Genomic DNA, 13090 nt, shown 5'->3' with positions numbered 1-13090 from the left:
ACTTATTTTTATATATTAAAATAATAATAATAAATTGTATCTTTGCAGTGTCCCTTGGAAACTTCTTGACAGGGTTATGTTTTGCCTGGCCGTCTTTCGCCTTGTACGTTTTACAAAGTGATAAATCTCCTACTGGTTCGCCCATATCTGATTTTGAAGCCAATTTAGTTGGATCCTTGGTAATGCTGGGAAATTTGTTCGTGACGCCCTTCAGTGCCTGGATATCTGACATGATGGGGAAGAAGAGGAGTTGTATTTTAAGTGCTCTGGGATTTGCGGTAAGATATTTCGTTGGTCTAAAAACGCGCTTACTGTTAGCAATTGTATTCCGGGAACTAAACCAGGTCAACAGAACACTATAGGGCTCATTGAACATCAGCGCCACGGTCAATTATGGCTGTGGCTTATGCTGAATGAAGTTTTTTTGCGTGCGCCACAACCGCACAAATGACAGTACAAAATTTGTAGTCGCTATATTTTGTTTACAGACAAAAGTTTTGTCTTATTTTATGTGGTTTTTTATTTTGTTTATTAATTCATTTTATTTTATTTTGCTTGTCTGTGTTATAATTTCTTTTTGTATCTATGTGTTGCGGCTTTGCAATAAATGTCTATTCTATTCTATTCATAATTTCACCGCCACGGTTTTGACCTCTCACTGTATGATACTTTGAATTAAATTCTTTCATATATTTCCAGCTATCTTGGGCCATAATAGCAACAACCAGAAGTATCCATCTTATTCTGATTGGCAGAATTATCCTCGGCCTATCATCGGGGATCCAAGCAGTTATCTGCTTTCCTTTCGTCGCAGAAATCAGCCAAGACGCCATTAGAGGAACTTTGGGCTCCATACTCATTTTAACATACATTTTTGGCATGTTAATTGCGTACCTGATCGGATGGTTCTGTAGTTATCAAGTCGTAAATTACGTTAATTTGACTATTAGTGTCTTGTTTGTCGTGCTGTCGTGTTGTCTGAAAGAGACTCCCGCATTTTTAATTGCGAAAGGAAAAGATAAGGTAAAGAAAAGAACATTTATTTATTTCCATAAAAAAATAGTAGGTACGAATGGAGTTCCTTGTGGAAAAGTTCGTCTAGAAACATACTACGATCATGCCTATTTCTACCGCCAAGCATTAACGCTCACAATACTGCGTTCGGGTTTTGAAGGATATGTTTGCTAACGAAACTACAGACACTTGAGACATGAGAGTTTTTATTATTATTAAACAAACTGTCATAAAACAGGTAAATGATACAAAAACATCGATTAGAATAAATAGACCTGGAGTTGCACAATCATAAACAAGAATTTTGCAAGTAAGTTACGGTTCAACTACATTCAAATACAACAACATAATAAACTAGATAATAAAGTAACATCCCGAAAATTAGATTTAAAAATTAAAAAATTACTTCTCTTACTTTCTTCTTAAAACTATGTAAGGATTACCCAAAGATATCGATATTATTTAAGTGTTTATTACAAAAATCCAAAGAGCGCTTAAAGAAACCATTTTTGGTGTAGTTTGTTCTACTAAATTTACATCCGAAGGTAGCTTTAGAACGCAAGGAGGTGCAAGACTGAACTCTTAAGTTAATTTTTTGTAATAATTCTGGTGAGTTGATGTAGTTATTTAAAAGTTTATATAAAACACATGAATTAATATAATTTAATTTCTTCTATTGCCCATAGTTGGAAACTTTAAAGCATTACAAGAGGATTTAGTCTATATATTGAATTCTAGTGCGAAATCAAAGATTTTTGATAATTTTTTTGCTCCTCACAAAATATGAGTGCAAAGTTTTAAAAGTAATGGCTTTACAGAAAGGCTGCGAAATACGTAGAATAAAACCGAGTAAATCAAATGTATTAGAAATAACGCTGTCGACATGAACATTGAAGTGCAACTTAGAGTCGAAGATAACACCTAGGTCCCTTATTTGATTAAGGCGTTTGATAATGGTGCCATTTAAAATATAATTAAAAACTATGGGGTCATTTTAACGAGTGAAGGAAATCAAATGGCATTTGGCAGGATTGAGAAGTAGCCGATTGTTAACACAATATGTAGAGAATTGGTCGAGATCACCTTGTATTTCTAAACAGTCACTGTCTTTAGTATTAATTTTAAATATTTTAGTATCATCGGCATAGACTAAGTGTTGTGAATTTACAAAGACGCTGTCAAAATCATTAATATAAAGGGTGAAAAGAAGCGGACCGAGATGAGACCCTTGAGGCACACCGGAAGTTACATCCAGAAAGTCAGAAATACAGCCTCTATGTGACCACTGCCTGAGTACGCTTTTCAATATAAGATTTAAGCCATCGAAGGAGATCTCCATGCATACCGAGCTTCACAAGTTTATTCAGGAGGATACGTTTTCTATTCAAATTCAAATGCTTATTCGATTTTACGATTTAAAGCTCTATTGCAACGATTATGAGTAAGCATGCCACTTACTGACAGGCGCATGACATGACAGGCGTAATTAGATATCATAAAAGAAATTCGAAACTCTTTCTAAATTTCTTATCTGCCTCCTATTCATTCCTTTATATTGTAGTATAGTTGTACTTGCTAATATTGTATACTCAGACAGTCATGCCCTATTCTTATGAGTCGATTACTAATACGGTTCATTTTGGTCGGGTCGAGCGACAGGGACACTGGCTTTATTTCAGAATTATTTTTTTTACAAATGAAATTAAAACCATTTAAAAAATGTATGTCGTGTACTATACAGGGTGTAAATTTGAGACGGGGCAGCAAGGCCAGCCTCCTTAATCGTTGTAGTTACAGGAAAACGGTTCTAGAAGACTATCTATTAATTTTGAAGATATTTTGATTGGCATTCACAGATTTTGAAAAAATGGTACAGTCAGCAAGGTAAAAGGCAACTTACACGAAACTTTTTTTTGCCATTCGATCCAGTCTCTGGTAAGGATCAATAGTCTCTATGGGAACAACTGAGGTAAGAGTACTCGAAATGTCAGAAATCGCAAAAAACTTTTTACCATGCATTTTGTAGGGACATAAACAATCAGTTTTATTCTAGATAGTTAAGGAAATTAACAAATTGTATACGTATTATGTATTTCAAAATAAAAACAATAACGCCATTCGATCCGGTCTCTGGTAAGGATCCATATCCTTACCAGAGACCGGATCGAATGGCATAAAAAAAATTTGTACAAATTGCCTTTTATCTTGCTGACTGTGCCATTTTTTCAAAATCTGTGAATGCCAATCAAAATATCTTCAAAATTCATGGATAGTCTTCTCGAACCGTTTTCCTGTAACTACAACTATTAAGGTAGCTGGCCTTGCTGCCCCGTCTCAAATTTTCACCCTGTATACGTTCTATTTAATTCAGTTGATATAAAAAAAATCATTGATATATGTAATGTACGTATTGAATACAGCGGTTTTTTTTTTAAATTTCAAAGTAAGTTTGTGTTTTTTTTCTATTACGAAAATTTGTAGAAATCGTTTTTTCATACCGTATAATAATCAGTATATATCCTCAAATTATACTATATATTTCTTCCAAAGTGTGACACTTTTACTGTTACGCTGAATTAACTAAAGCCATTTGACGATATATCTGCCGTCCACTAACGAGGCTAAGTGTTAAATTTTAATGGTCAAATATCCGTTTTAAATAGAAAAAAAATCACAACATTATCTTTTAAAAACAGTTAAAATTATTTAACGTGTGCGACTTATCGGAACCTACACTAACGATGCATAGCTGAAATACCATTAAACAATTTCAATATTTTAAAACTGGGCTATGGTTTTTTATGATATCTCAAAAAAATACTTTGTCGCTTAGCCGGCGTTTTAGTTAGTGGACGGCAGATATGGACTCTTTAGGTGACAATCTCGATCATCTCAAACTTAAACTAGTTACCTCCATTTGAAAGAGTTCAACCAGGGAAGCATAACTGCCACGAAACCGTATTGTGAGCATTATTGCATTCTGGTTTATAAGGGTAATTGTGCTGGTGCGACTAGAGGTACTTAACGCATAGTGGCAGCGTCCCTGAAATATTTGCAATTTAAGGCTCTGGGTGACAGACAGGTTTACCATCAGCCCACGGCTTGTTCATCCCGTCATTTGGTACCTTAGAAAAAAATAAAGACTCCATGACGAATAAAAATGTAGGTACAGAAGACTCACATCATTTACAATAGCGGTTTATTCATGAGGATTATATTTATGAAGATTTTTATCATTTTCAGGATGCATTAAAATCTTTACAATTCTACCGGGGAGCATCAAAAGCTACCCCTAAGGTTTTAGAAGAAATGGCACTATTGAATCAGGAAAACAAATCTGAAGATAAGACCTTAGTTACTGAAAAATGTTCAGACACTGGAACTGAAAAGGAATTGTTAAACCAAACTGAAGTGAAGAGGTCTGGTAGTGAAATGAGTCCATGGAAAACGCTTTGTGAGTTTAAAGAGGAAATAATTACAGCGGGGAAGGGAATATAAACAGGGAAGTGTGCGTGTGTGTGTGTGTGCGCGCGCGTGTGCTTATGTATACATATTATTATAGCTATGATTGATTTTCCTCTAATTTCTTAGTTAACATAAACTTATAATGGGTCTTACTTCATTTGAAAGGGTATAAGTCTGCAAAATATGTATTGTAAGTGTACCCTATGCGTGATAGAGTTTAATTTTTTCCATAGTTAGTACGGTGGGTAGGCACATGTACGAATCGAGTATGTCGTGTCCGCCTTTTCAGAGTATTAAGTCCCAGGCTACCTATTAGTTCAGAGCAATCAATTTTTGAGTTTAAAATATTATACATAATTACACAACATATCTAAATTAATTCGTCGTTGTTCTAACGGTAGTACATTATTATTCTTACAACTGTTGTTGTAAGAAGAAGATGACTTAAAAGTTTTGAAATTAAGAAATTTCACAAACTTCTTTTGTATATTTTCTATTTCAATTATGTATTTTTTGTAGTTAGATGACCGAATAGTTGATGCATATTCCGCGCACGTATGAAAAGTACAAGTTTTTAATACATACAGAATCGCGAAATAAGGAGCACATTCTCATCAAGAAACCAGTGGATTTATTAGCTTTACTGGTTATAATGTCAATATGACGACTAAAATAAAATTGATGATCTAAATTAACACCTAGGACATGTTCCACTCTATTCAACTGAGCACCATTCATGGTGTATATATGCCTTATACGACGAGAGCTATGACTGAAAGATATTACTTGACATTTATTGAAATCATCTATATGATAAGTGACGATGTGACCGACGATGGTACGCGTTTGCCTAAGAAATGCCTATTCTTTAGGCAAACGCCTATTTTATAGCCTCAAATTGTACTTTTCGGGAAACACACATGCCGGTCGAGTATTCCATTGCTTTGTCGTACGCATTTGAAAGGATATATCAACAACATAAGGACGGAGTGTTCCAGTGTACTCTATAATAAAAAAACTGATTGGTTGTTAAGATTTCGTGCGGGGAATAAAGAAGGTGGATTGTCGAGCTGTTTTGAATAACAAAAAGGAATAAAACGAGTTTCCAGTACTAAATGTTTCCCATCGCTTTTCCCCTGATTTTCAATACAAATTCTTCATTGTTACTTATATACGATTATTTTGTCCGTATTTTGTGTTTATTTTTCGATAACTCATTTCAACGCAGCGTATTTAGTATTAGGTGCCGCCGTTCGCAGTAATTTCATTTGTATATTGGAACCTTTTATTTTCTTTTCTCTTCTTCTTCAGTCTTTCTTTTTATTTTATATTTGGAATCTTTATTATTACCGAAATATAAATAGAAAGGTTAAGAAGGAAGCCAAAGGAATGGTGCGACGGAATTGCACCATTTAATTCCACTTTCCCCTTTCTGTTATCGGGGGACTAGACGTAGGCTGATTCCACCCTTATTATATGGATATTTCAAAGATTCGCACGAGGCCTTACGCTTGCCTTATATGGCAAATAGCTATGAAGTGGAACGCCCTGCTTACAGACAATTTCCCTGAATGCTACAACTTAGACCTTTTCAAGGCGACCGTGAATAGGCATTCTTTAAAAGTCCATCGTCAACCTTATCGTCACTTTTCATTATATGAGATGGAGGTTTATAAAAAAAGAACCAAACCGTCTACCTTCAAAATGAGCCTACCAAATATTTTAATAACAAAAATATCTGCAAATTTCTTAGTCTCTTTTTGATAATAGTTAGATAACTTGTTTGTTCGAATCACAGTACATTAAAAACATTTACTTACAAATAAATGGACGACGGGTCTAATACAAAAACCACGAAAAAAATGTCCCAAGTCAACCTATTTAAACGTAGTGACATGTAAAGGAATATGAAAAAGCTAAAACGTTGAATTTAAATTGTAATGTCATCGCAGTACTGTCTAATTTTGCTTGCTTCGCTGTCAGTCGAACAAACGAAGACTAAAGCGTGAATGACGCTCTGTATACGATTTTAACGCCCTATAAGTTCGGACACTTTTTAGCGCGGACCCGACGTCCATATAATTGTAAGTCAATGATTAAAAAACAAGTTTATGACATAATTACAATGGTTATGATAAAGAAAAAGGCTAGTCTAGGTTTGCGAGTATGGTCTGGAGTGTTATAATGTGACGGGGTGTAGAGTGGAATGTACTGTGTCAGCATTATGCCGCAGTTCAGTCGAACACCGGCGCTGATGATTCTGCCAGGTCCTAAGGTGGAGTCCTTTTGGGTACTTTCAGGTTCATCAAAATCAGCACAACGGGCGCTGTTCGTTGTAACATTCCATACTATACTGCTAGTCTTTGGTGGAACAATCGCAGTGACAACTTATGCCAGTCAATTGTTTGAAAAAGCAGCGCCAAATATTGCCAACGAAATCTGTGCTGTAATACTGGCTGTGGCGTTCCTTGTGGGCAGTGTTTTCTCTTTAGTTATTTGCGATTTAGTTGGTAGGCGGGTAAGTACCTACTGCTTATCTTTTTTTTTATTAATAGTTTTGACTTGGATACAAGTCTTTAAAGTCATGTCTCCGTTCAATCATTGGTATCCTCAGTAAATATTTTCCTTTGTGGTTCAAATATGTTATGTTTTCATTTTCACTTAATTCACATTATCGACTATCATTTAAACAAAAACTTTGAATTCGTAATTAGTGGACTTTTCAGGATAAATTCTTTTGTAATTTGGTTTAAAATAAGGAATATTGTTCTAACTTTCTTTGTCACTTTCTTTCTTCGTATTTTCTTCTTAATATACTTAAAATAAAAATAATCTTTGTCAAAACTTAACTTGTAACTTCAAAAACCCGCAATTTTGTTTCTTATTCCGTCAATGCCGACACGTCATTCGGCGTGTAGGGTTGTCAATAGAGGTGAGTGGTAACGTAAAGTAACGATTAGAGATGGGCAGTGGGTTAAACCTTCTATATCTATGGTTAAACCCAATCAACCCGCCCGGAATTAAACTGGGTTTTTACCGAAGAGCAGGGTTTTACCTTATTTCTGCCCAAAATCGTGGGCACAAACGGCAAGTACACAGTTTGGTATAATTCCATAACTAATTACAAATTTTGATGTAAAAAATCGGTAATAATAGGATCATTGAATTTGAACAAAACTCGATTACAATACATATTGCTGTAATGGTCTGGGCCTGTGAATGTAAGGGCCTGGTGACCAAGCCCCAGCTCCTTCAAAAAAACTGTAACTGTATCTTAAATTACTTAGAACCTTCAGTACGTGTTTTTGTGGAGAAATAAACATAAGTATTATTATTATTATTATTATTAGCTGTAAATAGTTTTGCTCTCTATTTTCGGCGTTAATGGGTTTGAACGTTAAAACCCCGTATTAACACGCCCCGTAAAATCTACGCGATGCCTCATCTCTGGTTATGAAGAAAAAATCATACTGATCACCCGTCAACTAGTGACCTTTTACGAAGGAACGACATTCCAAAATCACATAGCTGCGCAGTTCACTTTTATTTACAAATTCTAATCATGAACCGAGAAATAATCAGTGCAAATACCGTGCAAATATTGTAAATACAAATAATATAATTGTATAAAGTTGATGCAAAGTAATAAACACGCCACATGGACTTAATAACGCGACAGTCCTAACCCTGTAAAACTGTGAAGGATTTTAGTTTAGTACAACTGATGGAACTTATAGTTGAACTTAGTGGAATAGATGGTAATGAGGGAGGGTAGTGACAAGACAAGCTCATTATTCGGTCGAGAGTCGTACAATCAACAACTCCCGAAGATGCCTCGGTATTAGATATTTTTGGTGCTGGTGTTTGTTGTAACTGTAGTTGCACTTATGCTACTTTATTTTATTCATTTTATGCGGAGTGAGAAAATTAACAAGCATCACTATTTTCCACGATTTAACCTTAACTGGGTTCGCGGAGTAGTAATTTACCTCCATTTTGCTCGTTGAGAGGTTTTAATCGAAAGAACTTGAGGCGCTAGCCATAGGGACTCCCATGAGATATACCTGAAGAAATGAATTCTAAATATCTTGTAAACGCGCGTTGCAAGTTCTCTATGCGTAGCGATATCTTTAAAGGTTAAATTTACATTACGAAGCGTCAATTACGCCTCGCTTCGCGAGATGGTGCACGCGGTCACTAGAATGCTCGAGCATTCCCTTGCCGTTTGTGCCCACAATTTTGGGCAAAAATAGATTAAGAGCGTTTTGGGTAAAAACCCGGCTTAACCCCGGGCGGGTTGATTCGGTTTAACCCACTGCCCATCTCTGATCGTGCCGTTACGTTACCATCCACCTCTAGTGACAATCCTACACTCCGGATGACGTGTCGGCATTGACGGAATAAGAAAAAAAATTGCGAGTTTTTGAAGTTACAAGTACGGTTTTTACAAAGGTTATTTTTATTTTAAGTATATTATGCAGAAAATACGAAGAAAGTGATAAAAAAATATAAAAGACTTTATCCTGAAAATTCCACTAATTACGAATTCAAAATTTTTGTTCAAAGTGACACTTATGTAAACTTTCTCAAACATATTTGCTTTACTTTCAAAAGACGAACATGGAAAGTTTGTGGACCATGCTACTTCTTCCCGGCCAAGGCCTGCAAAGTAAGAATGAAAATCCATAACTGTCCTCTTCTCTAAACTTTTAAATCTATCTAATACTAATAATGAACTACGTGAAAAGAAAAATTCATATAGCCAACTGACCAGTATTCGTGATTGTGATAATTAAAAATACCTACCGGTACTGCTTAACTACTTGTTTTCCAAAAAGAAAAGGTGGTAGAATAAAGTAGTTTTCTATTCTTTTCCGCTTTTTCGTCTTTTTTGTATTTTCGTTGATAAAATAGTTTTAATGAGAAGAGCGATAACGGAAATATAGTAATTGGTTGTGCTCCACCTAATTTAAAACAAGAGGTAATATTAACCATGGAAAACTGTTGCTAGTTATGAGCAAAGTAAGATACATGAAAAGCTATGAAACTTTCATGCACTGGAGAATAACGTGATCCACATCATCAGAAGTTCAGCAAACTACTAAAGATTATTAATATGTGCCTGCAAAAAATAACAACATATTCTTTTAGCAAATTGTCCTAACATGTCAAATGTTATTTATAATGTTTGTTACTTTTTTATCATACATCTTCCTCTCTTTGGTCTTTTAGTAGTTCCGCACATTGTTTGAGAAAAGCACTATACATGCCTCGGCGGGAACGGGGATTGCTGGACTCGTATTAATACAAAGTGTAACTCATACTCGTCCAGCAATCCCTTACTTCCCAGCCTCTGCAGTAATGTACTATTAAGTGAAAGTGAAAACATAAAATGCGCGAGCTTTCCAGCAACCGCGCCTTTATACTTTAGACTCCTCCTCGCGGATGCGCGAGAATTCCGCAGAAGACGCGCGAACGTGAATTTTGGTTCGTATCTAGTTTGTACGTTACACAATTTCATTACGCTATGTAGGTATTACGCCGCAATTACAAATTGATCCGAACCTAAACATGCCGATTGGAGATGATCATGATACCAATCACCCATGTATATGAACTCATTTCAGGTCCTAATGTTGACATCTACGATATTATCTGCTGTATTCCTTGTGCTTCTCGCGTCACTGCTCCGTTGGTCCTGGGCTCCTGAATGGACGATACCTGCAGCAGTGCTGGGTTACTGCTGTGTCTTCCAAATGGGGGCTGCAGCTGTGCCTTTCCTACAGATCTCTGAGTGTTTTGTTCACAAGGTGAATCAGAAATATGTTATTTCGTCGCCTTGCTTTCTAAAACTCTCATCTTATATAGAGTGTTTATTCAGGAGATGGTGAAACTGTCTATTTATTTTAAATTTCTTATCAAGGGTGTTAATTTGGATACATTACTTTAAGAATAGGCAAAAGCCAGTGTTTGAATATGAAGAAAGTATGATGTGAAATTAGCCATCAAAATTTGTATATACAATTAATTTCTGGAACTTCGGTAACTTTGCGCTATAAGATACGAGTTTGAGAAAGGCGACGATTTGCTAGTGTAGTACCTACTTATATTATGATGGGCAGATTTTTTAAATATTTCTGGACATAGGGCTCGACTACCATCTTTCAAAACGTCAATAATAATAACATAAGTTATTTATTCAGATAACTAAGATCCATTGGTTAGTATTACCTACAAACATCTTAGGAGCTATTGTTAGAAAGAGTTCTTCCAGGGAAGATTGCCACCTTGCCTATTTCTGCCGCCAAACAGTACCTAACGTAAGCATTAGTGCGTTCCAGTTTTGAAGGGTAAGGGTGCTGGTGAAATTACAGGCACATAAGACTTGTCAACTTATGTCCCAGGGTGGAGGGCGTAGTGGCAATGTTACTGTTGTTTAAAGCTCTGAGTGGCACTGCTACTGTTATGAACAGGCGTGTTACTTAACACCAGGCGCCACCACTTGTTCGTCCTGTCACTCAATACTATAAAAAAAGCAACACGAGTGCATCGCGAGATTTTGTGAATGTGTGCGTCCGTACACGACACGCGGCAGACGTACACACATAGAAGCATCACCGCTACGTTTGTATGGAGTTACCAGTGGTACGCAATGCTCAGAGCCAAAACATTTACCGATTTAAGCTGACCATATTTTTTTCCTTTCAGCTCAAGAACCTTGCTTCTACAATAGCAAACACCGCAATGTGTCTAGGCAACTTCATCGTTCTGGCTTTATTTCCATTTTCCGTAAATCTCCTAGGACTTGATGGAATATTCTTACTATTTGCTTTCATTTGTATTTTATTGACTCTTAGTACGTATTTCCTTATGAGAGAAACGAGAAGTAGGTCAGTTGACGAAATACAAAAAATGTTTGAGAATGGACTTTTATATCGAACGGAATAAAATAATTTGTTTTTAATTTTGTTTCATTTCTTGTTTTATTTAATAATGTAGATAACATTTCAATTTGCTTTTTCACTATTGTAACCACGGAAGAAAAAACAATGGAAGTGCCTAAGTCCCGGTTACTATCAGAACCAACATCGCCAAACTCATTATCCGTGCATCAACCAGATTGGTCGTAGTTTTAAATTTAAAAAGAAACAACAAATTCAGGATTGTTAATATAATTTAAACGTTACCCTGTTGGCATACCGTTGTAAGTTCAATACCATCAATACCTATTATTACAAGTTACGTTTTAATATCATATTGAACATTCAATCAATATGCTGCCATCCAGCGGCTCATTGCTGACGAATTGGAGCAATGATATTACACTTATTGGAGATTAATTTTGTTGTCCAAACAAGAAGCGACCATATTGCAACTTTCGTTTCTTGTAACAAAAAAATATTTCTATAAAAGAATATTTATTAAAATGAGACTTTCTGGTGATATGAAATACCATCGCGGGTAATGTTTTTGGTGCGGCTAGCATATTTGCACTCCAAAACAGCACAATAGGGCTATTTATATATTTTTCTAGGATTTTAGAGAATTTGCACGAAAGAACGACACAACCATACCATAGATAGCGCAAGTGGCGAACTGCGCTCAAATAGGTCTTTCGAGACCCATAGTTGGCACGCGTCAGACGCGAACTAACCACTTCTACTGTATTTATTGTTCTGTGATTGTAAGACACTGCATGCGTAGCACTATATTTTTCAGTAGGTATATAGAGACAAAACCGATCATTCATTAATATTTTACCATCATTACTATGATTCATATGTCAATTATCTATAAGACCAAGATGAGGCTAACTTCAGTCTTACAATTAACTATTTATTACTTATCAAATTATCATATTCTATTACTCTTTCAAAAAGTGATAATAGGGGGTTGGTTCTGAGCAACGCAACAGAGAAGGTATATTATGAATATACATTTTGACACAGGTATTTATTTATTGTAAATATATTTACACGGTATTACAGTTAGAAACTAATGCACCGTGAAAACTAAGATAACTATAAAAAATAATAAAATAAAATATAAAAAAAAGAAATTAAAAATAAAATAAAATTAACATACAAAAGATAAATATCTTATAATCACACACTCGATTTCCGCTAGGAATCCATCATTTCACAGAATCTCAAGCATTCACAACGTACAGCAGCCCATCGCCACGCAAGCAAATCACACTCCGGTGCTGATGCCAAGAGTTCGTTGAGCATTGTGAGGGCACGGAGCAGCGGCGAGTTCCTATGCGATACTGTACGCGCAAAAGGCACAACGAATTGTTCACGACGTCGCACTCTAAGAACTATTTTAGGGATGTCTCTGACAAATAGCCTTACTTTACTTGCCCCACGAGTTCAGAACAATGCGACTCGCCGCGTAAGACCTGACAAACAAGACGAGTAAGCTGTTGTTCCGCCTCACCTCAAGAGAATTATATTGAAAAATTCTCAGTAAATACTTCGTCGGATACAGAAACGGGTAGTAGGCATACATTTTTTTGTATAAAAACCTAAGGAAAGCGATTTTTGACCTTTTCTATTAATAATTGTAGGGTGACTACATTAATTAAGATAAATATAATTATATTATCGTT

At 35.7% G+C, this 13090-nt stretch overlaps 1 protein-coding gene across 1 annotated transcript in view; it reads left to right on the top strand.

The window, feature by feature from the left end:
- Positions 1 to 11427, top strand: part of LOC113229022 (facilitated trehalose transporter Tret1-like) — an 11828-nt gene extending 401 nt beyond the window's left edge. Inside the window, exons 2-7 of the mRNA XM_026462492.1 lie at positions 49 to 278; positions 700 to 1023; positions 4258 to 4468; positions 6780 to 6997; positions 10107 to 10289; positions 11188 to 11427. Coding sequence (XP_026318277.1) covers positions 49 to 278; positions 700 to 1023; positions 4258 to 4468; positions 6780 to 6997; positions 10107 to 10289; positions 11188 to 11427 — 1406 coding nt within the window. The remainder of the gene's footprint in view (positions 1 to 48; positions 279 to 699; positions 1024 to 4257; positions 4469 to 6779; positions 6998 to 10106; positions 10290 to 11187) is intronic.
- Positions 11428 to 13090: the final 1663 nt, after the last annotated feature.

Source organism: Hyposmocoma kahamanoa, unplaced genomic scaffold, assembly GCF_003589595.1.
Source record: "Hyposmocoma kahamanoa isolate Upper Pololo Valley unplaced genomic scaffold, ASM358959v1 270, whole genome shotgun sequence".
NCBI lineage: Eukaryota > Metazoa > Arthropoda > Insecta > Lepidoptera > Cosmopterigidae > Hyposmocoma > Hyposmocoma kahamanoa.
Note: the sequence above shows the minus strand (reverse complement) of the source record. Positions and strands in the feature narration are given on the sequence as shown.